Below are 23,746 nucleotides of genomic sequence, written 5' to 3' on the forward strand. Positions count from 1 at the left end.
TGGAAGACGAGGAGGTGGTGGCGGCGGAAGACGAGGAGGTGCTGGCGGCGGAAGACGAGGAGGTGGTGGCGGTGGAAGACGAGGAGGTGGCGCAAGCAGAGCGGGTCGAGAAGCCGAAGGAGCTGTCGCAGGCAGAGCCGGTGCCGCGGCCCGACACAGCCGGGGCCGCCCTTGCCGCGCTGCAGGTGGTTCAGGAAGCGCTCTGCTCTGTGGATGTCCAAGCCACCAGGGCCTACCTGCGGCTCAAGCGCAGGATGAATCAGAAGCGGAGTGGTCACCTGGCTCGAAGGAGGGCCATCATCCAGGGCATCCCTGGCTTCTGGGCACGCGCCGTATCCTTCCTTCATCGCGCTCGCTCGGTTTGGCCCCTGGGGAGGACAGTGGGAGCAGGGCAGCAGGGAGCAGAGCCTGAGCCTGAGCCAGGGGCTAGAGAAGTGCGAAGCTGGGCCGGGCTCCCCCAACCATGGCACCCACCCCTCCAGCAATGGGCACCTGCCAGCAGTAGGCTGCTGGGCCAGCAGGGAGCGCAAAGCCATGAGCCCTGGGTCTACCCTTCTACTGCACTGCCTAGGGGGCCGAGGTCCAGCAGTGGCTGGTCCGGGAGGAGGTGGGTGCGGGTGTGCGCGTTGGCGGGAAAGCCAGAGCCTGAGACCTGTGGAGTCCTCTGTGAGTGGAAGCTCCGCGCCAGTGCTTTGGGGCTGCAGCACCCCCACACGCCTCTGCGGTCCCGGAACCCGTGTCAACACTCTGGACCCCTAGTGAAGCCCAGCCCACTTGGCTCAGAGCACATGTTGGAAGGAAAGGATTTGGGGTAAATGGGGCAGATGGAGAGGCTGCCCGCCTCATTCCGTGTCCTTCAAACCGTGTATCGTTGCCGAGTTCCCGGAGACCTCCGGTTCTGTGGTGCGCTTGCACTCATTGAGAGTCAGTCAGCAGGCTGCCTGATTTCAGCGGGCCCCGGGACCCTGGACACGGTGCCCCGGGTGCTACCAACTCTGTCTCCACAGGCCCTCCTGAAGCCGGCCGAGGCCCCTGGCCCAGGTGTTCCCAGACACGTTTCCTCCCTCCCTGCCTCTCCCTCTCCATGTCCCCCACCCGCGCTCGCTCGCTCGCTCGCTCTCTCTCTGTCTCTCTCTCTCAACCCTCCCAGCCCTCCGTCTATGTCTGTCGTCAGGGTTTGGGTGTCTCTGTCTCTCTGTCTCCTTCCTCCCGCCGTACCCCTTTCCTCCCTTTGTGGCTGACTCTGCCAGGCCCTTGCTCGAGACCCTGGGTGTGCAGCCATGCTGCAAGCGAGCGGAGCAGCCCCCTTGTGGGCACAGAAGGTCCCTCAAGGGCCCAGGGCCTCGGGTGAGCACACAAGCAAACGGGGCCGTGAGGGGGACCGAGACCATCCAAACATCCAGAGTGGTGACTGACTGCCTCCTGGCCCAGCCGAGCACGGGCACAGGCCAGAGAGGACGTAGGCAGGGAGAGCGGACGGGCTCTTGACCTTGCCCTCCTGGGCCCCGGGAGCCTCAGCCCTGTTGATCCTCCAAGCCCTGCGATGCCCCAGGGCAGAGCATGGGTGACGAAAGGGCAAGCGCTGGGGAGGTTGGGACGGGGAAGTGCCTGCTGTTTCTGCACAGGCCGCCTTCCGTCCCTGGCTCTCAGTCGGGAAGGGCCGGGGCGTTCCTGGTTCTCTTCCCGGCGCCCTTGACGTCGAGGCTCCTTGACCCAAGGCAGATCCTGAATCACCCCCAGTTATCAGCTGTGATAGGTGACCAGGACACAGACATGCTCAGCTACATGACCAATTTAGAGGTTAGCCCTGGAGCCTGAGGCCAGCGGTGGTGCCTTGGGAGTGGGGGTGGAGCTGGAGTGGGTGCGTTTGAGTTGCTGAGAGTTGCGGTCAGTCAGTCACGCAGAACACCTAGGGTCAACGACCCCTCCCCCTCCCCCTTCTCTTGCTTTCCTGCGGCAGGTGGAGGAACTGGGTCGTCCCAAGTACCGCTGCAGGTTGATGTTTTACTTTGGGAGCAACCCCTACTTCCAGAACGACGTGATCGTTAAGGAGTATCACCTTAGCATCGGCGGTAGGTGTGGGCTTGAGGTGCAGAGGAGCTGGCGGAGGGCTTCCCGGCATGAGGGCCCGGGGGTGGAAAGGGAAGAGTGTGGGGTCCTCGGGCAGTGCAGGGATTTGGCACAGGAAGGGGGACAGGTCGTCGGTTGAGAGCGAGAGCTGGCGTGGGTCCTAGGCCTCGGAGAGCCTCCCTTAAGTTTCCTCGTCCCACAGGATATCGGGAGACTCGTTGCACTCCAGTCCAGTGGTTCTGGGATTATGAACGTGGTGCTGCCAGCCGCAGGCGAGACCCCAGCGGCCTGAACTTCTTCAACTGGTTGTGTGACCCCAGCTGCCCAGGGTCCAACAGGATCGCCGGGGTGAGGCCCCTGCGCCTTCGTCAGCAGCGCAGATGCTGGAGTCCCGACTGCTGGGCAACGGGGTCGGGGGCCCCGTGCTCAGCTCACCTTTTGTCCCCTACCAGATCATCATCGAGGACCTGTGGCCCAATCCGTTGCAGTACTACCCGAGGCTGGAAGGCGGCGCCTGGGAATGAGCTGAGAGGACGACCTGTCGGTGAGGAGCCAGGAGGGCTGGGTCCAGAGCCCTGTGGGCAGGGGTGCCAGGGGACAGTCAATTTAGTGGCGGGGAAACTGAGGCTCAGAGGAGCTTGGACCCATGGAGCAGGGGGCAGGGTGGGAAGTGAGCCTGCGGGAACTCAGAGCGCACACACAGGGCCGAGGATGGGTCTAGTCCGGCAGGTTCATGCCTGCCATGCTGTCCTTCGGAAAACCCCTGGCCAATCCGGACAAGCAAGGCTCCCCCAGCCCATTTTCCTGAAGTGTCTCCCATGGCTGTCGGCCTCTCTCTCGGTCCTCCTGCCGCTCGTTCGGTTGGCGATGGCCTGCCTGTCTTTGGGAGTCGGGCTCCTTGTCCCAGCCCACTCTTGGACCACGACTCCCTGACGGCCGTCCACATGCCTGAGCACCGCGTGTCCTCCCACATCGTTCACATGTCCTTGGGAATGGTCCCAGGCCATCCCAAGCAGGGTCACGGTGCCCTGGCTGTGGAGGAACTGGGATCCCACGAGTACAAGGCATGCTCACAACATCACGTTCACTATCCCTGGCATCATACATTTTCACAAATAGCTAAGACTTTTGTGTGTATTTTCATGTTTCTCTGTGTGTGTGTGTGTGTGTCTGTGTGTCTGTGTGTGTGTGTCAAGGCATGGCAGCCGTGTGGAAGTGGACATCACAGAGCATCCGCGTTGCACCACCAAGAAGAATCTGATGAGGCCTCCACCGTTGAGAGACCTGCATGGGCTCTTCTCCGTGGTGCTCAGCCTGCACGGGACAGCAAAAGGGACAAGGAGCAGCAGGGGCAGCGCTAGAGAGGATCCTGCCCCTAGCTGCAGGGTCAGGGAGAAGGGCCATAAACAAGTTACAAAGCACCTTGTGTCCATGTGTGGTTTTATATTGGGGGCACAGGAAATGGCAAGGAGGCAAGAAGCCTGGTGGGACCCTCCAACCCCCATCCTGTTGGATTCCATGGGTGGGGTGATGGAGAGCAAGGGGCCAGGGCACAGCCGTTCTTGGCCTGCGGACAGAACCCCACCCTTCCAAGCAGGATCTGGCAGAGGAAGGGAAGAGGCGGGGCTCTCTTGGGAAGTCTTGTTCTGTAGAGCGGGGCACACAGGAGGGGTAAGGTGCTCCCGAGTGGGGCCCTGGGGTCCCCTGGGCTCCTCGTACCACCGTATTCACATGGCTCGGAGAGCTTTTTCTGTTGCCCTTCAACCTGGAACTGTGCCCTGCATTGCTGAGTTGCAATGCCATGCATCTTCTTGGTCAGCACCAGCGCAAAACCAAGGGTCGTGGGAGGAGCAAAGATGAGGCGGTCGCTCACGGTCCCTCCCTGTGGCAACAGATCCTCCTGCAGTGCAGGGGACAGTTCCACGGATGTGTGAGGGAACGCAGGTGTGCTCCATGGGATGGCGGACATCCTGAGTGTTTATGTGTGAGGGAGCCGCTGAGGGCAGGTCCGCGCCTGCACACGAACGTGTGTGTGTGTGTGTGTGTGTGTGTGTGTGAGTGTGTGTGTGAAGGGGCAATGGGGAATGGCCCTATGCCCTCGACCATGTGTATGCATTGTGTGCCTCCCCTCAGTAAACAATCTGTAGTGCATGTGTGTGTGTCTGTGTCTCTCTGGGGCCTCCTTTGTACAAGGGCTGGACAGCTATGCTGTGTGTTTTGGGTGTATGTTTCCATGCGCAGTTCTGTGTCCAGTGTTTGGGCTGAGGGTACATGAGTCCGTGACAGAGATAGGATGTGTGCTGGGAATGAGTGTGGGTTTGCATGGGCTTTTGTGTGCGTGCGTGCACGTGTGGGTGTGCTTGAGCGGTTGAGTGTGCATTTCTATGTCAGGGAGGTCGTGTGTTTTCCTCGCATGTGTCTGCATCCTCAGGGAGTGTGCGTTGGAGTATGTGTTTTAGACAGGTGAGAATGTCTGTGTGTCCACTTCTGTGGATGTTTATGGATTGCAGGGCACCAGGGGCAGACTTCTTTTTTGAGCAGGGTCAACTGTGTACGCCTATGCCGGAGACCTTGGATGTGTTGTCGTGTGTGCGTGTGCTTGCAAGCATAGCTGTGTGTGGGGGAGGGCAGGGATGCATGCCTGCGTGTGCTCCGTGTGTGTGTTTTGTGTATGAGCGTAGAGCTCGTTGTGATTGTATAATTGTGTCAGTGTGTGTGTGTGTGTGTGTGTGTGTGTATGAGAGATTGAGAGAGTGGCTACGTGTGTGTTCTTTATGACACAGATGATGGGTTTTGTTTACATGCTTCTGTACCCTTAGGGCTATGAGCGTTTGTGCATGCGCCGATGTGTCACGTTATTATGCCTGTGGGCTCGAGGCCATAGAGGTGGTGGGGAATGCATGTTAGTGTTTTTGGGCACACACGTGTATGATTTTTATGGTGAGGCCAAATGCGTATGCCTGTGCCAGAGACCTTGTGGCAACTGGGTGTGTCCCGAGTGTTTTTGCAAGCGCCTATGTGTCTCCATGCAAGGGATGGTGTGCAGGCCTCAGATCCATATGCACGAGTGTGTATGTAGTGTGTACAGTGGGTTCGCAAACCGCTCGCCTGTCTGCGTGTGTGTGTGTGTGTGTGTGTGTTGTGTGTGCAGGCTTCTATACACGTGCGTTCTTTGAGGATGCAGAACAAGGGATTTGCTTACATTCTGCCCTTTCCTCAAGGGTAAGTTTGTGTGAGTGTGCATGCTCCGATGTGCTGGGGTCAGTTGTGTATGCCTGTCTGCCAGAGGCTTTGGATGTGGTCTCTTGTGTGTGTGTGACTACGAGTGTCCCAGGTCACACCTGGGAACGTCCTTTTGAGTTGGGAACAAATGTCTATGCCTGTGCCAGAGACGTTCTGTGAGAGCTCTATGGTGTGTGTGTGTGTGTGTGTGTGTGCTTACGAGCACCTCTGTGCCTGCATGCATGTCTGGTGTACGTGCAAGAGTTGCAGAGATACATGTGTGTATTTAGTGTGTTCGGTGTTTTTGCGTGAGCACGTGTGTATGTGTGTGTCTGTGTGTTTGAAAGGAGCCCGATGGGGTGTGTTTGTATTTTCACTCCGTGTGTGTGTGTGTGTGTGTGCGCGCGTATGTGTGCAGCCGTGTGTGTGTCTGTGTGTACATGTGCCATCTCCTTTCTTTTGTTTCAGGGGCCAGGTGTGGGAATGCAGAGCCCCCTTCTGAGTGCCTGAGTGCCCGTGTGTCCGTGTGTGTGTGTCTGCATATCTGTCCCACCCAGGGAGGTTCACGCTGCTGAGATGCATATGAGGAAGCATCGCCCTTGACCAGAAGCCGTGAAAACTTCCCACGGAGCCTGGTGCCGGGGTGAAAGACAAGGTCGACTGAGGCCCCCGAGGAAAACCACTGAAATGTAGAAGACCGATGTCACCCGTGTTCCTGTATTTTCCTGTGTGGAGGCTCACGAATGAGCTCCTTCTCAGAAAGGAGCAGGTGGTGTGCCTGAGCTCCTGGTGTAAGGTTGGTGATTACGATGCTGCCTTGGAATCCCCATTGCGAGGAAGGGATGGGCCCTCATGCTTGCCCAGAGGTCTAGGACACATAAGCTCTGGGACGGCATCCCAGCGGGGGGAGGTCCTTCCCGTGCCGATGGTGGTGCTGGGCAGCGGGAGTTGATGAACAAAAGGCCAGCTATCAGGTCTCATGTCTTCCCTGGGGTAAAGACAGAGTGCAAGGCTAGGGAAGGATGAGCCAGCGCCAAACATGGCCAGTGTCTGGGTTTGGGGGTTGGCGATGCCAGTCCTCCAGAGGGCTCCCTGGGGATGTCCTCAAGCACATCCACTGCACACAGCAGGGCTGGGCCTGTAGTTCATTGTCCCTTGGACCCCAGTGCCCGTGCTCGCTACCAGTCTGGCAAGGGGCCTGCCTCTTGCTGACGTGGTCATCCTCTCCGGCACAGAAACAATGCTGTGGAGGGAGTGGAGGCCAGGCCTGTGCCGTCACGTCTCTGATGTCGCATCCCTGCCTGGCCCATATCAGCGTAGCTGGGGCTGCATAATGACCTTTGGCCCTGGTGTGTCTCTTCTTTGCCACAGATCGAGGACCTTGGCCCGACTTGGATTTGTATGAATTTCTATCGCGGAGACAATCTGCCTGGGCCCTGGGCCCCGTGTTCTTCAACGTGGAGTGAGATGAGGCCGGGGCTGTCTCAGTAGTCTTCGAGGAGTCCTTGGCTGCCTGCGCCGTAAGCCATGTGTTGACGCATCCTTGGGAACAGAGGAACAGCCCCGCTCTTACAGCCGGCCAGCGAGGGGGAGGGATCTCCGGGGCCACGCCTAGGTCTTCAGGTCACTCATCACTCTCACTCGTCCCACTTTCAAATGCTCTGTGGCTACGGGACGAAAAGGTCAGTCTCTCGCACGGAGCGTAGGCAAAGGAAGCTTTTTAAAAGCTGCCCGTTGTGCTGTCGTCTACATGTCCTAGATGGCTGTGAAGACTCCTTATTGACCGGGGCCGCCTCTGGCCCACGATTGCTAGACCCGGTTCCTGTGTAAGCCCCTGTCTGTTTCCACCCTCTCCTCCGCCGCCGTGACTTCCTCTGTGGCTGTCTGACCGGTGTTTTCAGGGAACACGATTGCTGACCTCTTTGACACCACTGGATGGAGCTCTGCTCAGCGGACCGTTGGCTTCCGCAATCGGGTGTGTGTTGGGGGGGTCCCTTCTGCATAGGCGGTATGACTTTCGGGCCAGTACGCCTTGCACCCTCTGTACGACCAAAGCCTCCCTCTGTGCCTCCGGCCTTCCTCGCTCCGTCGCTGTGTTTCCATCCCCACACCTGCACACTCGTGTCTGTCCTGAACTCTGCCCGTCAATCCCATCGCCCCCCTCGCTCCCCAGCTCTTCTTCTCCCCCTGGGCTATGGTGCTCTCCTCCCAGGCTCCCTGGCTTCCCCCTCTCTCTGTCACCACCGCAGCCTCCCCCATCTGCAAGGCTGTGCTGTTTCGAGGGCACTTCTGCCTCTGGACCCTCAGGACCCTCCTCTAGGTCAGTTTGGATTGCACCAGTCACACCAACGCCGGGACCTTTTCAGGGACAGTCTCAGATAATTTGCCTGCTCGCCACAGGCGGCCATGCCTTTTGCTCACTGCAGGCGTCCCTCTCTGCACTGAGAGCTAACGTGGGCAACGGAGACACTTGGGCCCACCATGCAGCCTGCCCTTCATCTCAAGGAAGCTCCTCCTGCTTCTTTCGGCTCCAAAACCCCCAGGACACACCCACCCATCCTTGGTATGTGAGGCCCTCCCATGAGGCAAGGGCAAGGCTGGCAGCCTTGCCATGCCCCGCGGGGACTTCCTCACACCTCCGGTGGCCGGCGTCCTATGTGGCCCATGATCCCCCCCTGGCGTGCACCTGCATGAGGGGTGGTTCGGACACGAAGGACGTGCTGAGAAAGGACACATGTGCTGTCAATGCGCACCTGGTGGGTGCGCCATGCCCTCCCCGGCTGGTACTCCACTCAGCGACGGACCCAGACAAAGGGAGCACTCGGAGCAAAGTTGCAAGGAAGACCCCGAGTGCCCTTGGATGAAGGTCTGGCGGCGACGGATGAGAACGCAAAGAGGAAAAGAGACACAGACGGGAAAGGGAAAGAGGTCGGGCAGAGGAAAGTCCAGCGGGAAAGGGTTTTCGAAGCGGCAGGCTCCCAGAAAGATGCAGTTGGTCCTCGGACTTAAAGTCTGGCCCGTTAGCATGCCTCCCAGTGCCAGTGGGGGATCTGGCTGGGGCCGGCTTAGAAGCTCTGTGTGCACCCTGGTGGCCAGGGACTGTGGCTCTTGGGGCCAGGGTCCTCCTGGCCCTCTTGAACCCAGCGTCCTGGGATCGAGTCCCACATCGGGCTCCTTGCTCAGCAGGGAGCCTGCTTCTCCCTCTGCCTCTGCCTGCCTCTCTGTCTGCCTGTGCTCTCTCCCCCCCCCCCCTCTCTGATAAATAAATAAAATCTTAAAAAAAAAATTGCAGAGAAAAAAAAAATTAAGGGCCAGGACATTGTGTGCAGATTCCTTATCTGAAGGAAAGCTGGGTGGAACGGGGTGGTGCTGGGGTGTGGAGGGGGGTGGTCCCTGCACGCAGCAGCTTGGTGGTAGGCTCCTGGCTCCCTCCACCGCTGGATTGTTCCAGGGCAAAAGCCCGACAACAGTGAAGCGGCACCGTTGGAGCACCAGCCGATGCCCCCAGGGCTTTCCCCGGGTTCCGCTAAGAAGCAGCGTGGGAGGCTTTCGGGCTGCGGGGAGACACTGGATTCAGCCGCTGGATTTCAAATGCTAGCGAGAGGCGAGGGGTCCCAGAGGGACGGATGTGAAAGGGAAGAGCGGGACTGTGACACGAGGGCACCGGCGGGAAGGCCTACGAGGTGTCTGTGTAGAAACGTTAGGGGTTGGGAGGCACGGAGGGCACCGCGGGGGAGCGTCGCGGGCGGCCTTCCTGGCTAGCTCTGGCGCCTGCAAGGGCCCAGTAGGGTGGTGGCCACGCCCACGGCCCTATCCCGGGCGAGACCCCGGAGCACCCCCATCCTCTTGGGGCTCGGAGTCTCTATCGCTCCCAGGACGCATGTGTGACTCCTCCCGGCACGCCACGCCGCGCGCCGCTTGGTGGCGTCAGCCACCGCCCCGGGTCCCTGTGCGCATGCGTGCCCCAGGCCCGCGCACTCAGACAGGCGGCTGCTGCCCACCGCCGACGCCGGGCGCGGACCTGAGCCTGCGGTTCCCGCCTCTATCGCCTGCCCTCCGCAGCTGCCTGGGTTGAGGGGCAGGGCCACATGGAGAGGGAGTCTGGGTCCGGGGAAGGCGGAGCTGCCCCAGAATCCGGGACCAACTTGGTACCACACGGGGGCGGTGAGGAGTTGGCTGCCCTCAGGGAGACCGGCTGCTGCGGGCACGCGGGGGCGCTTCTGGCCCTGGAGGCTGCCGGTTTGGTGGCAGCGGCTGTGCGGGAAGCTGAGGCCCCGCGTGGCCCAGAGGAGGCCGGCGCGGGGCAGGTGTTGGTGCTTGTGGTGCTGGATATCGTGGGGGAGGTGGAGGTGGTGGCGGTGGAAGACGAGGAGGTGCTGGCCGTGGAAGACGAGGAGGGGGTGGAGGTGGAATGCGAGGAGGTGGAGGTGGAATGCGAGGAGGTGCTGGCGGTGGAAGACGTGGAGGTGCTGGCAGTTGAAGACGAGCAGGTGCTGGCCGTGGAAGACGAGGAGGTGCTGGATGTGGAATGCGAGGAGCTGGTGGTGTTGGAAGACGAGGAGGTGCTGGCGGTGGAAGACGAGGAGGTGGTGGCGGTGGAAGACGAGGAGGTGGCGCAAGCAGAGCGGGTCGAGAAGCCGAAGGAGCTGTCGCAGGCAGAGCCGGTGCCGCGGCCCGACACAGCCGGGGCCGCCCTTGCCGCGCTGCAGGTGGTTCAGGAAGCACTCCGCTCTGTGGATGTCCAAGCCACCAGGGCCTACCTGCGGCTCAAGCGCAGGATGAATCAGAAGCGGAGTGGTCACCTGGCTCGAAGGAGGGCCATCATCCAGGGCATCCCTGGCTTCTGGGCACGCGCCGTATCCTTCCTTCATCGCGCCCGCTCGGTTTTGGCCCCTGGGGAGGACAGTGGGAGCAGGGCAGCAGGGAGCAGAGCCTGAGCCTGAGCCAGGGGCTAGAGAAGTGCGAAGCTGGGCCGGGCTCCCCCAACCATGGCACCCACCCCTCCAGCAATGGGCACCTGCCAGCAGTAGGCTGCTGGGCCAGCAGGGAGCGCAAAGCCCTGAGCCCTGGGTCTACCCTTCTACTGCACTGCCTAGGGGGCCGGGGTCCAGCAGTGGCTGGTCCGGGAGGAGGTGGGTGCGGGTGTGCGCGTTGGCGGGAAAGCCAGAGCCTGAGACCTGTGGAGTCCTCTGTGAGTGGAAGCTCCGCGCCAGTGCTTTGGGGCTGCAGCACCCCCACACGCCTCTGCGGTCCCGGAACCCGTGTCAACACTCTGGACCCCTAGTGAAGCCGAGCCCACTTGGCTCAGAGCACATGTTGGAAGGAAAGGATTTGGGGTAAATGGGGCAGATGGAGAGGCTGCCCGCCTCGTTCCGTGTCCTTCAAACCGTGTATCGTTGCCGAGTTCCCGGAGACCTCCGGTTCTGTGGTGCGCTTGCACTCATTGAGAGTCAGTCAGCAGGCTGCCTGATTTCAGCGGGCCCCGGGACCCTGGACACGGTGCCCCGGGTGCTACCAACTCTGTCTCCACAGGCCCTCCTGAAGCCGGCCGAGGCCCCTGGCCCAGGTGTTCCCAGACACGTTTCCTCCCTCCCTGCCTCTCCCTCTCCATGTCCCCCACCCGCGCTCGCTCGCTCGCTCGCTCTCTCTCTGTCTCTCTCTCTCAACCCTCCCAGCCCTCCGTCTATGTCTGTCGTCAGGGTTTGGGTGTCTCTGTCTCTCTGTCTCCTTCCTCCCGCCGTACCCCTTTCCTCCCTTTGTGGCTGACTCTGCCAGGCCCTTGCTCGAGACCCTGGGTGTGCAGCCATGCTGCAAGCGAGCGGAGCAGCCCCCTTGTGGGCACAGAAGGTCCCTCAAGGGCCCAGGGCCTCGGGTGAGCACACAAGCAAACGGGGCCGTGAGGGGGACCGAGACCATCCAAACATCCAGAGTGGTGACTGACTGCCTCCTGGCCCAGCCGAGCACGGGCACAGGCCAGAGAGGACGTAGGCAGGGAGAGCGGACGGGCTCTTGACCTTGCCCTCCTGGGCCCCGGGAGCCTCAGCCCTGTTGATCCTCCAAGCCCTGCGATGCCCCAGGGCAGAGCATGGGTGACGAAAGGGCAAGCGCTGGGGAGGTTGGGACGGGGCAGTGCCTGCTGCTTCTGCACAGGCCGCCTTCCGTCCCTGGCTCTCAGTCGGGAAGGGCCGGGGCGTTCCTGGTTCTCTTCCCGGCGCCCTTGACGTCGAGGCTCCTTGACCCAAGGCAGATCCTGAATCACCCCCAGTTATCAGCTGTGATAGGTGACCAGGACACAGACATGCTCAGCTACATGACCAATTTAGAGGTTAGCCCTGGAGCCTGAGGCCAGCGGTGGTGCCTTGGGAGTGGGGGTGGAGCTGGAGTGGGTGCGTTTGAGTTGCTGAGAGTTGCGGTCAGTCAGTCACGCAGAACACCTAGGGTCAACGACCCCTCCCCCTCCCCCTTCTCTTGCTTTCCTGCGGCAGGTGGAGGAACTGGGTCGTCCCAAGTACCGCTGCAGGTTGATGTTTTACTTTGGGAGCAACCCCTACTTCCACAACGACGTGATCGTTAAGGAGTATCACCTTAGCATCGGCGGTAGGTGTGGGCTTGAGGTGCAGAGGAGCTGGCGGAGGGCTTCCCGGCATGAGGGCCCGGGGGTGGAAAGGGAAGAGTGTGGGGTCCTCGGGCAGTGCAGGGATTTGGCACAGGAAGGGGGACAGGTCGTCGGTTGAGAGCGAGAGCTGGCGTGGGTCCTAGGCCTCGGAGAGCCTCCCTTAAGTTTCCTCGTCCCGCAGGATATCGGGAGACTCGTTGCACTCCAGTCCAGTGGTTCTGGGATTATGAACGTGGTGCTGCCAGCCGCAGGCGAGACCCCAGCGGCCTGAACTTCTTCAACTGGTTGTGTGACCCCAGCTGCCCAGGGTCCAACAGGATCGCCGGGGTGAGGCCCCTGCGCCTTCGTCAGCAGCGCAGATGCTGGAGTCCCGACTGCTGGGCAACGGGGTCGGGGGCCCCGTGCTCAGCTCACCTTTTGTCCCCTACCAGATCATCATCGAGGACCTGTGGCCCAATCCGTTGCAGTACTACCCGAGGCTGGAAGGCGGCGCCTGGGAATGAGCTGAGAGGACGACCTGTCGGTGAGGAGCCAGGAGGGCTGGGTCCAGAGCCCTGTGGGCAGGGGTGCCAGGGGACAGTCAATTTAGTGGCGGGGAAACTGAGGCTCAGAGGAGCTTGGACCCATGGAGCAGGGGGCAGGGTGGGAAGTGAGCCTGCGGGAACTCAGAGCGCACACACAGGGCCGAGGATGGGTCTAGTCCGGCAGGTTCATGCCTGCCATGCTGTCCTTCGGAAAACCCCTGGCCAATCCGGACAAGCAAGGCTCCCCCAGCCCATTTTCCTGAAGTGTCTCCCATGGCTGTCGGCCTCTCTCTCGGTCCTCCTGCCGCTCGTTCGGTTGGCGATGGCCTGCCTGTCTTTGGGAGTCGGGCTCCTTGTCCCAGCCCACTCTTGGACCACGACTCCCTGACGGCCGTCCACATGCCTGAGCACCGCGTGTCCTCCCACATCGTTCACATGTCCTTGGGAATGGTCCCAGGCCATCCCAAGCAGGGTCACGGTGCCCTGGCTGTGGAGGAACTGGGATCCCACGAGTACAAGGCATGCTCACAACATCACGTTCACTATCCCTGGCATCATACATTTTCACAAATAGCTAAGACTTTTGTGTGTATTTTCATGTTTCTCTGTGTGTGTGTGTGTGTGTGTCTGTGTGTCTGTGTGTGTGTGTCAAGGCATGGCAGCCGTGTGGAAGTGGACATCACAGAGCATCCGCGTTGCACCACCAAGAAGAATCTGATGAGGCCTCCACCGTTGAGAGACCTGCATGGGCTCTTCTCCGTGGTGCTCAGCCTGCACGGGACAGCAAAAGGGACAAGGAGCAGCAGGGGCAGCGCTAGAGAGGATCCTGCCCCTAGCTGCAGGGTCAGGGAGAAGGGCCATAAACAAGTTACAAAGCACCTTGTGTCCATGTGTGGTTTTATATTGGGGGCACAGGAAATGGCAAGGAGGCAAGAAGCCTGGTGGGACCCTCCAACCCCCATCCTGTTGGATTCCATGGGTGGGGTGATGGAGAGCAAGGGGCCAGGGCACAGCCGTTCTTGGCCTGCGGACAGAACCCCACCCTTCCAAGCAGGATCTGGCAGAGGAAGGGAAGAGGCGGGGCTCTCTTGGGAAGTCTTGTTCTGTAGAGCGGGGCACACAGGAGGGGTAAGGTGCTCCCGAGTGGGGCCCTGGGGTCCCCTGGGCTCCTCGTACCACCGTATTCACATGGCTCGGAGAGCTTTTTCTGTTGCCCTTCAACCTGGAACTGTGCCCTGCATTGCTGAGTTGCAATACCATGCATCTTCTTGGTCAGCACCAGCGCAAAACCAAGGGTCGTGGGAGGAGCAAAGATGAGGCGGTCGCTCACGGTCCCTCCCTGTGGCAACAGATCCTCCTGCAGTGCAGGGGACAGTTCCACGGATGTGTGAGAGAACGCAGGTGTGCTCCATGGGATGGCGGACATCCTGAGTGTTTATGTGTGAGGGAGCCGCTGAGGGCAGGTCCGCGCCTGCACACGGACGTGTGTGTGTGTGTGTGTGTGTGTGTGTGTGTGTGTGTGTGAGTGTGTGTGTGAAGGGGCAATGGGGAATGGCCCTATGCCCTCGACCATGTGTATGCATTGTGTGCCTCCCCTCAGTAAACAATCTGTAGTGCATGTGTGTGTGTCTGTGTCTCTCTGGGGCCTCCTTTGTACAAGGGCTGGACAGCTATGCTGTGTGTTTTGGGTGTATGTTTCCATGCGCAGTTCTGTGTCCAGTGTTTGGGCTGAGGGTACATGAGTCCGTGACAGAGATAGGATGTGTGCTGGGAATGAGTGTGGGTTTGCATGGGCTTTTGTGTGCGTGCGTGCACGTGTGGGTGTGCTTGAGCGGTTGAGTGTGCATTTCTATGTCAGAGAGGTCGTGTGTTTTCCTCGCATGTGTCTGCATCCTCAGGGAGTGTGCGTTGGAGTATGTGTTTTAGACAGGTGAGAATGTCTGTGTGTCCACTTCTGTGGATGTTTATGGATTGCAGGGCACCAGGGGCAGACTTCTTTTTTGAGCAGGGTCAACTGTGTACGCCTATGCCGGAGACCTTGGATGTGTTGTCGTGTGTGCGTGTGCTTGCAAGCATAGCTGTGTGTGGGGGAGGGCAGGGATGCATGCCTGCGTGTGCTCCGTGTGTGTGTTTTGTGTATGAGCGTAGAGCTCGTTGTGATTGTATAATTGTGTCAGTGTGTGTGTGTGTGTGTGTGTGTGTGTATGAGAGATTGAGAGAGTGGCTACGTGTGTGTTCTTTATGACACAGATGATGGGTTTTGTTTACATGCTTCTGTACCCTTAGGGCTATGAGCGTTTGTGCATGCGCCGATGTGTCACGTTATTATGCCTGTGGGCTCGAGGCCATAGAGGTGGTGGGGAATGCATGTTAGTGTTTTTGGGCACACACGTGTATGATTTTTATGGTGAGGCCAAATGCGTATGCCTGTGCCAGAGACCTTGTGGCAACTGGGTGTGTCCCGAGTGTTTTTGCAAGCGCCTATGTGTCTCCATGCAAGGGATGGTGTGCAGGCCTCAGATCCATATGCACGAGTGTGTATGTAGTGTGTACAGTGGGTTCGCAAACCGCTCGCCTGTCTGCGTGTGTGTGTGTGTGTGTGTGTGTTGTGTGTGCAGGCTTCTATACACGTGCGTTCTTTGAGGATGCAGAACAAGGGATTTGCTTACATTCTGCCCTTTCCTCAAGGGTAAGTTTGTGTGAGTGTGCATGCTCCGATGTGCTGGGGTCAGTTGTGTATGCCTGTCTGCCAGAGGCTTTGGATGTGGTCTCTTGTGTGTGTGTGACTACGAGTGTCCCAGGTCACACCTGGGAACGTCCTTTTGAGTTGGGAACAAATGTCTATGCCTGTGCCAGAGACGTTCTGTGAGAGCTCTATGGTGTGTGTGTGTGTGTGTGTGTGTGCTTACGAGCACCTCTGTGCCTGCATGCATGTCTGGTGTACGTGCAAGAGTTGCAGAGATACATGTGTGTATTTAGTGTGTTCGGTGTTTTTGCGTGAGCACGTGTGTATGTGTGTGTCTGTGTGTTTGAAAGGAGCCCGATGGGGTGTGTTTGTATTTTCACTCCGTGTGTGTGTGTGCGCGCGTATGTGTGCAGCCGTGTGTGTGTCTGTGTGTACATGTGCCATCTCCTTTCTTTTGTTTCAGGGGCCAGGTGTGGGAATGCAGAGCCCCCTTCTGAGTGCCTGAGTGCCCGTGTGTCCGTGTGTGTGTGTCTGCATATCTGTCCCACCCAGGGAGGTTCACGCTGCTGAGATGCATATGAGGAAGCATCGCCCTTGACCAGAAGCCGTGAAAACTTCCCACGGAGCCTGGTGCCGGGGTGAAAGGCAAGGTCGACTGAGGCCCCCGAGGAAAACCACTGAAATGTAGAAGACCGATGTCACCCGTGTTCCTGTATGTTCCTGTGTGGAGGCTCACGAATGAGCTCCTTCTCAGAAAGGAGCAGGTGGTGTGCCTGAGCTCCTGGTGTAAGGTTGGTGATTACGATGCTGCCTTGGAATCCCCATTGCGAGGAAGGGATGGGCCCTCATGCTTGCCCAGAGGTCTAGGACACATAAGCTCTGGGACGGCATCCCAGCGGGGGGAGGTCCTTCCCGTGCCGATGGTGGTGCTGGGCAGCGGGAGTTGATGAACAAAAGGCCAGCTATCAGGTCTCATGTCTTCCCTGGGGTAAAGACAGAGTGCAGGCTAGGGAAGGATGAGCCAGCGCCAAACATGGCCAGTGTCTGGGTTTGGGGGATGGCGATGCCAGTCCTCCAGAGGGCTCCCTGGGGATGTCCTCAAGCACATCCACTGCACACAGCAGGGCTGGGCCTGTAGTTCATTGTCCCTTGGACCCCAGTGCCCGTGCTCGCTACCAGTCTGGCAAGGGGCCTGCCTCTTGCTGACGTGGTCATCCTCTCCGGCACAGAAACAATGCTGTGGAGGGAGTGGAGGCCAGGCCTGTGCCGTCACGTCTCTGATGTCGCATCCCTGCCTGGCCCATATCAGCGTAGCTGGGGCTGCATAATGACCTTTGGCCCTGGTGTGTCTCTTCTTTGCCACAGATCGAGGACCTTGGCCCGACTTGGATTTGTATGAATTTCTATCGCGGAGACAATCTGCCTGGGCCCTGGGCCCCGTGTCCTTCAACGTGGAGTGAGATGAGGCCGGGGCTGTCTCAGTAGTCTTCGAGGAGTCCTTGGCTGCCTGCGCCGTAAGCCATGTGTTGACGCATCCTTGGGAACAGAGGAACAGCCCCGCTCTTACAGCCGGCCAGCGAGGGGGAGGGATCTCCGGGGCCACGCCTAGGTCTTCAGGTCACTCATCACTCTCACTCGTCCCACTTTCAAATGCTCTGTGGCTACGGGACGAAAAGGTCAGTCTCTCGCACGGAGCGTAGGCAAGGGAAGCTTTTTAAAAGCTGCCCGTTGTGCTGTCGTCTACATGTCCTAGATGGCTGTGAAGACTCCTTATTGACCGGGGCCGCCTCGCGCCCACGATTGCTAGACCCGGTTCCTGTGTAAGCCCCTGTCTGTTTCCACCCTCTCCTCCGCCGCCGTGACTTCCTCTGTGGCTGTCTGACCGGTGTTTTCAGGGAACACGATTGCTGACCTCTTTGACACCACTGGATGGAGCTCTGCTCAGCGGACCGTTGGCTTCCGCAATCGGGTGTGTGTTGGGGGGGTCCCTTCTGCATAGGCGGTATGTCTTTCGGGCCAGTACGCCTTGCACCCTCTGTACGACCAAAGCCTCCCTCTGTGCCTCCGGCCTTCCTCGCTCCGTCGCTGTGTTTCCATCCCCACACCTGCACACTCGTGTCTGTCCTGAACTCTGCCCGTCAATCCCATCGCCCCCCTCGCTCCCCAGCTCTTCTTCTCCCCCTGGGCTATGGTGCTCTCCTCCCAGGCTCCCTGGCTTCCCCCTCTCTCTGTCACCACCGCAGCCTCCCCCATCTGCAAGGCTGTGCTGTTTCGAGGGCACTTCTGCCTCTGGACCCTCAGGACCCTCCTCTAGGTCAGTTTGGATTGCACCAGTCACACCAACGCCGGGACCTTTTCAGGGACAGTCTCAGATAATTTGCCTGCTCGCCACAGGCGGCCATGCCTTTTTCTCACTGCAGGCGTCCCTCTCTGCACTGAGAGCTAACGTGGGCAACGGAGACACTTGGGCCCACCATGCAGCCTGCCCTTCATCTCAAGGAAGCTCCTCCTGCTTCTTTCGGCTCCAAAACCCCCAGGACACACCCACCCATCCTTGGTATGTGAGGCCCTCCCATGAGGCAAGGGCAAGGCTGGCAGCCTTGCCATGCCCCGCGGGGACTTCCTCACACCTCCGGTGGCCGGCGTCCTATGTGGCCCATGATCCCCCCGTGGCGTGCACCTGCATGAGGGGTGGTTCGGACACGAAGGACGTGCTGAGAAAGGACACATGTGCTGTCAATGCGCACCTGGTGGGTGCGCCATGCCCTCCCCGGCTGGTACTCCACTCAGCGACGGACCCAGACAAAGGGAGCACTCGGAGCAAAGTTGCAAGGAAGACCCCGAGTGCCCTTGGATGAAGGTCTGGCGGCGACGGATGAGAACGCAAAGAGGAAAAGAGACACAGACGGGAAAGGGAAAGAGGTCGGGCAGAGGAAAGTCCAGCGGGAAAGGGTTTTCGAAGCGGCAGGCTCCCAGAAAGATGCAGTTGGTCCTCGGACTTAAAGTCTGGCCCGTTAGCATGCCTCCCAGTGCCAGTGGGGGATCTGGCTGGGGCCGGCTTAGAAGCTCTGTGTGCACACTGGTGGCCAGGGACTGTGGCTCTTGGGGCCAGGGTCCTCCTGGCCCTCTTGAACCCAGCGTCCTGGGATCGAGTCCCACATCGGGCTCCTTGCTCAGCAGGGAGCCTGCTTCTCCCTCTGCCTCTGCCTGCCTCTCTGTCTGCCTGTGCTCTCTCCCCCCCCCCTCTCTGATAAATAAATAAAATCTTAAAAAAAAAATTGCAGAGAAAAAAAAAAATTAAGGGCCAGGACATTGTGTGCAGATTCCTTATCTGAAGGAAAGCTGGGTGGAACGGGGTGGTGCTGGGGTGTGGAGGGGGGCGGTCCCTGCACGCAGCAGCTTGGTGGTAGGCTCCTCGCTCCCTCCACCGCTGGATTGTCCAGGGCAAAAGCCCGACAACAGTGACGCGGCACCGTTGGAGCACCAGCCGATGCCCCCAGGGCTTTCCCAGGGTTCCGCTAAGAAGCAGCGTGGGAGGCTTTCGGGCTGCGGGGAGACACTGGATTCAGCCGCTGGATTTCAAATGCTAGCGAGAGGCGAGGGGTCCCAGAGGGACGGATGTGAAAGGGACGAGCGGGACTGTGACATGAGGGCACCGTCGGGAAGGCCTACGAGGTGTCTGTGTAGAAACGTTAGGGGTTGGGAGGCACGGAGGGCACCGCGGGGGAGCGTCGCGGGCGGCCTTCCTGGCTAGCTCTGGCGCCTGCAAGGGCCCAGGAGGGTGGTGGCCACGCCCACAGCCCTATCCCGGGCGAGACCCCGGAGCACCCCCATCCTCTTGGGGCTCCGAGTCTCTATCGCTCCCAGGACGCATGTGTGACTCCTCCCGGCACGCCACGCCGCGCGCCGCTTGGTGGCGTCAGCCACCGCCCCGGGTCCCTGTGCGCATGCGTGCCCCAGGCCCGCGCACTCAGACAGGCGGCTGCTGCCCACCGCCGACGCCGGGCGCGGACCTGAGCCTGCGGTTCCCGCCTCTATCGCCTGCCCTCCGCAGCTGCCTGGGTTGAGGGGCAGGGCCACATGGAGAGGGAGTCTGGGTCCGGGGAAGGCGGAGCTGCCCCAGAATCCGGGACCACCTTGGTCCCACACGGGGGCGGTGAGGAGGCGGCTGCCCTCAGGGAGACCGGCTGCTGCGGGCACGCGGGGGCGCTTCTGGCCCTGGAGGCTGCCGGTTTGGTGGCAGCGGCTGTGCGGGAAGCTGAGGCCCCGCGTGGCCCAGAGGAGGCCGGCGCGGGGCAGGAGTTGGTGCTTGTGGTGCTGGATATCGTGGGGGAGGTGGAGGTGTTGGCGGTGGAAGACGAGGAGGTGCTGGCCGTGGAAGACGAGGAGGGGGTGGAGGTGGAATGCGAGGAGGTGGAGGTGGAATGCGAGGAGGTGCTGGCGGTGGAAGACGTGGAGGTGCTGGCAGTTGAAGACGAGCAGGTGCTGGCCGTGGAAGACGAGGAGGTGCTGGATGTGGAATGCGAGGAGCTGGTGGTGGTGGAAGACGAGGAGGTGCTGGCGGTGGAAGACGAGGAGGTGGTGGCGGCGGAAGACGAGGAGGTGCTGGCGGCGGAAGACGAGGAGGTGGTGGCGGTGGAAGACGAGGAGGTGGCGCAAGCAGAGCGGGTCGAGAAGCCGAAGGAGCTGTCGCAGGCAGAGCCGGTGCCGCGGCCCGACACAGCCGGGGCCGCCCTTGCCGCGCTGCAGGTGGTTCAGGAAGCGCTCCGCTCTGTGGATGTCCAAGCCACCAGGGCCTACCTGCGGCTCAAGCGCAGGATGAATCAGAAGCGGAGTGGTCACCTGGCTCGAAGGAGGGCCATCATCCAGGGCATCCCTGGCTTCTGGGCACGCGCCGTATCCTTCCTTCATCGCGCTCGCTCGGTTTGGCCCCTGGGGAGGACAGTGGGAGCAGGGCAGCAGGGAGCAGAGCCTGAGACTGAGCCAGGGGCTAGAGAAGTGCGAAGCTGGGCCGGGCTCCCCCAACCATGGCACCCACCCCTCCAGCAATGGGCACCTGCCAGCAGTAGGCTGCTGGGCCAGCAGGGAGCGCAAAGCCCTGAGCCCTGGGTCTACCCTTCTACTGCACTGCCTAGGGGGCCGAGGTCCAGCAGTGGGTGGTCCGGGAGGAGGTGGGTGCGGGTGTGCGCGTTGGCGGGAAAGCCAGAGCCTGAGACCTGTGGAGTCCTCTGTGAGTGGAAGCTCCGCACCAGTGCTTTGGGGCTGCAGCACCCCCACACGCCTCTGCGGTCCCGGAACCCGTGTCAACACTCTGGACCCCTAGTGAAGCCCAGCCCACTTGGCTCAGAGCACATGTTGGAAGGAAAGGATTTGGGGTAAATGGGGCAGATTGAGAGGCTGCCCGCCTCGTTCCCTGTCCTTCAAACCGTGTATCGTTGCCGAGTTCCCGGAGACCTCCGGTTCTGTGGTGCGCTTGCACTCATTGAGAGTCAGTCAGCAGGCTGCCTGATTTCAGCGGGCCCCGGGACCCTGGACACGGTGCCCCGGATGCTACCAACTCTGTCTCCACAGGCCCTCCTGAAGCCGGCCGAGGCCCCTGGCCCAGGTGTTCCCAGACACGTTTCCTCCCTCCCTGCCTCTCCCTCTCCATGTCCCCCACCCGCACTCGCTCGCTGGCTCGCTCTCTCTCTGTCTCTCTCTCTCAACCCTCCCAGCCCTCCGTCTATGTCTGTCGTCAGGGTTTGGGTGTCTCTGTCTCTCTGTCTCCTTCCTCCCGCCGTACCCCTTTCCTCCCTTTGTGGCTGACTCTGCCAGGCCCTTGCTCGAGACCCTGGGTGTGCAGCCATGCTGCAAGCGAGCGGAGCAGCCCCCTTGTGGGCACAGAAGGTCCCTCAAGGGCCCAGGGCCTCGGGTGAGCACACAAGCAAACGGGGCCGTGAGGGGGACCAAGACCATCCAAACATCCAGAGTGGTGACTGACTGCCTCCTGGCCCAGCCGAGCACGGGCACAGGCCAGAGAGGACGTAGGCAGGGAGAGCGGACGGGCTCTTGACCTTGCCCTCCTGGGCCCCGGGAGCCTCAGCCCTGTTGATCCTCCAAGCCCTGGGATGCCCCAGGGCAGAGCATGGGTGACGAAAGGGCAAGCGCTGGGGAGGTTGGGACGGGGAAGTGCCTGCTGTTTCTGCACAGGCCGCCTTCCGTCCCTGGCTCTCAGTCGGGAAGGGCCGGGGCGTTCCTGGTTCTCTTCCCGGCGCCCTTGACGTCGAGGCTCCTTGACCCAAGGCAGATCCTGAATCACCCCCAGTTATCAGCTGTGATAGGTGACCAGGACACAGACATGCTCAGCTACATGACCAATTTAGAGGTTAGCCCTGGAGCCTGAGGCCAGCGGTGGTGCCTTGGGAGTGGGGTGGAGCTGGAGTGGGTGCGTTTGAGTTGCTGAGAGTTGCGGTCAGTCAGTCACGCAGAACACCTAGGGTCAACGACCCCTCCCCCTCCCCCTTCTCTTGCTTTCCTGCGGCAGGTGGAGGAACTGGGTCGTCCCAAGTACCGCTGCAGGTTGATGTTTTACTTTGGGAGCAACCCCTACTTCCACAACGACGTGATCGTTAAGGAGTATCACCTTAGCATCGGCGGTAGGTGTGGGCTTGAGGTGCAGAGGAGCTGGCGGAGGGCTTCCCGGCATGAGGGCCCGGGGGTGGAAAGGGAAGAGTGTGGGGTCCTCGGGCAGTGCAGGGATTTGGCACAGGAAGGGGGACAGGTCGTCGGTTGAGAGCGAGAGCTGGCGTGGGTCCTAGGCCTCAGAGAGCCTCCCTTAAGTTTCCTCGTCCCGCAGGATATCGGGAGACTCGTTGCACTCCAGTCCAGTGGTTCTGGGATTATGAACGTGGTGCTGCCAGCCGCAGGCGAGACCCCAGTGGCCTGAACTTCTTCAACTGGTTGTGTGACCCCAGCTGCCCAGGGTCCAACAGGATCGCCGGGGTGAGGCCCCTGCGCCTTCGTCAGCAGCGCAGATGCTGGAGTCCCGACTGCTGGGCAATGGGGTCGGGGGCCCCGTGCTCAGCTCACCTTTTGTCCCCTACCAGATCATCATCGAGGACCTGTGGCCCAATCCGTTGCAGTACTACCCGAGGCTGGAAGGCGGCGCCTGGGAATGAGCTGAGAGGACGACCTGTCGGTGAGGAGCCAGGAGGGCTGGGTCCAGAGCCCTGTGGGCAGGGGTGCCAGGGGACAGTCAATTTAGTGGCGGGGAAACTGAGGCTCAGAGGAGCTTGGACCCATGGAGCAGGGGGCAGGGTGGGAAGTGAGCCTGCGGGAACTCAGAGCGCACACACAGGGCCGAGGATGGGTCTAGTCCGGCAGGTTCATGCCTGCCATGCTGTCCTTCGGAAAACCCCTGGCCAATCCGGACAAGCAAGGCTCCCCCAGCCCATTTTCCTGAAGTGTCTCCCATGGCTGTCGGCCTCTCTCTCGGTCCTCCTGCCGCTCGTTCGGTTGGCGATGGCCTGCCTGTCTTTGGGAGTCGGGCTCCTTGTCCCAGCCCACTCTTGGACCACGACTCCCTGACGGCCGTCCACATGCCTGAGCACCGCGTGTCCTCCCACATCGTTCACATGTCCTTGGGAATGGTCCCAGGCCATCCCAAGCAGGGTCACGGTGCCCTGGCTGTGGAGGAACTGGGATCCCACGAGTACAAGGCATGCTCACAACATCACGTTCACTATCCCTGGCATCATACATTTTCACAAATAGCTAAGACTTTTGTGTGTATTTTCATGTTTCTCTGTGTGTGTGTGTGTGTGTGTGTGTGTGCGTGCGTGTGTGTCTGTGTGTCTGTGTGTGTGTGTTCAGGCATGGCAGCCGTGAGGAAGTGGACATCACAGAGCATCCGCGTTGCACCACCAAGAAGAATCTGATGAGGCCTCCACCGTTGAGAGACCTGCATGGGCTCTTCTCCGTGGTGCTCAGCCTGCACGGGACAGCAAAAGGGACAAGGAGCAGCAGGGGCAGCGCTAGAGAGGATCCTGCCCCTAGCTGCAGGGTCAGGGAGAAGGGCCATAAACAAGTTACAAAGCACCTTGTGTCCATGTGTGGTTTTATATTGGGGGCACAGGAAATGGCAAGGAGGCAAGAAGCCTGGTGGGACCCTCCAACCCCCATCCTGTTGGATTCCATGGGTGGGGTGATGGAGAGCAAGGGGCCAGGGCACAGCCGTTCTTTGCCTGCGGACAGAACCCCACCCTTCCAAGCAGGATCTGGCAGAGGAAGGGAAGAGGCGGGGCTCTCTTGGGAAGTCTTGCTCTGTAGAGCGGGGCACACAGGAGGGGTAAGGTGCTACCGAGTGGGGCCCTGGGGTCCCCTGGTCTCCTCGTACCACCGTATTCACATGGCTCGGAGAGCTTATTCTGTTGCCCTTCAACCTGGAACTGTGCCCTGCATTGCTGAGTTGCAATGCCATGCATCTTCTTGGTCAGCTCCAGCGCAAAACCAAGGGTCGTGGGAGGAGCAAAGATGAGGCGGTCGCTCACGGTCCCTCCCTGTGGCAACAGATCCTCCTGCAGTGCAGGGGACAGTTCCACGGATGTGTGAGGGAACGCAGGTGTGCTCCATGGGATGGCGGACATCCTG

At 60.5% G+C, this 23,746-nt stretch overlaps 3 protein-coding genes across 3 annotated transcripts; all 3 read left to right on the forward strand.

The window, feature by feature from the left end:
* Positions 1-254: 254 nt before the first annotated feature.
* On the forward strand, positions 255-2,062 carry LOC131822482 (testis-specific Y-encoded protein 3-like; the record flags this gene model as incomplete). Its single annotated transcript, XM_059158795.1, has 3 exons — positions 255-332; positions 1,723-1,800; positions 1,961-2,062. Coding segments are annotated over exons 1-3 (258 nt in total), but the record flags the coding sequence as incomplete, so codon positions are not given.
* An 8,008-nt stretch (positions 2,063-10,070) lies between these two features.
* Positions 10,071-11,879, forward strand: LOC131822496 (testis-specific Y-encoded protein 3-like; the record flags this gene model as incomplete). The annotated part of the gene is made up of 3 exons (XM_059158809.1): positions 10,071-10,148; positions 11,540-11,617; positions 11,778-11,879. Coding segments are annotated over exons 1-3 (258 nt in total), but the record flags the coding sequence as incomplete, so codon positions are not given.
* Positions 11,880-19,915: 8,036 nt separating this feature from the next.
* Positions 19,916-22,054, forward strand: LOC131822484 (testis-specific Y-encoded protein 1-like; the record flags this gene model as incomplete). Its single annotated transcript, XM_059158797.1, has 4 exons — positions 19,916-20,014; positions 21,405-21,482; positions 21,642-21,753; positions 21,954-22,054. Coding segments are annotated over 4 exons (390 nt in total), but the record flags the coding sequence as incomplete, so codon positions are not given.
* Between the last annotated feature and the right edge of the window lie 1,692 nt (positions 22,055-23,746).

This window comes from Mustela lutreola, chromosome Y, assembly GCF_030435805.1.
Source record: "Mustela lutreola isolate mMusLut2 chromosome Y, mMusLut2.pri, whole genome shotgun sequence".
NCBI lineage: Eukaryota > Metazoa > Chordata > Mammalia > Carnivora > Mustelidae > Mustela > Mustela lutreola.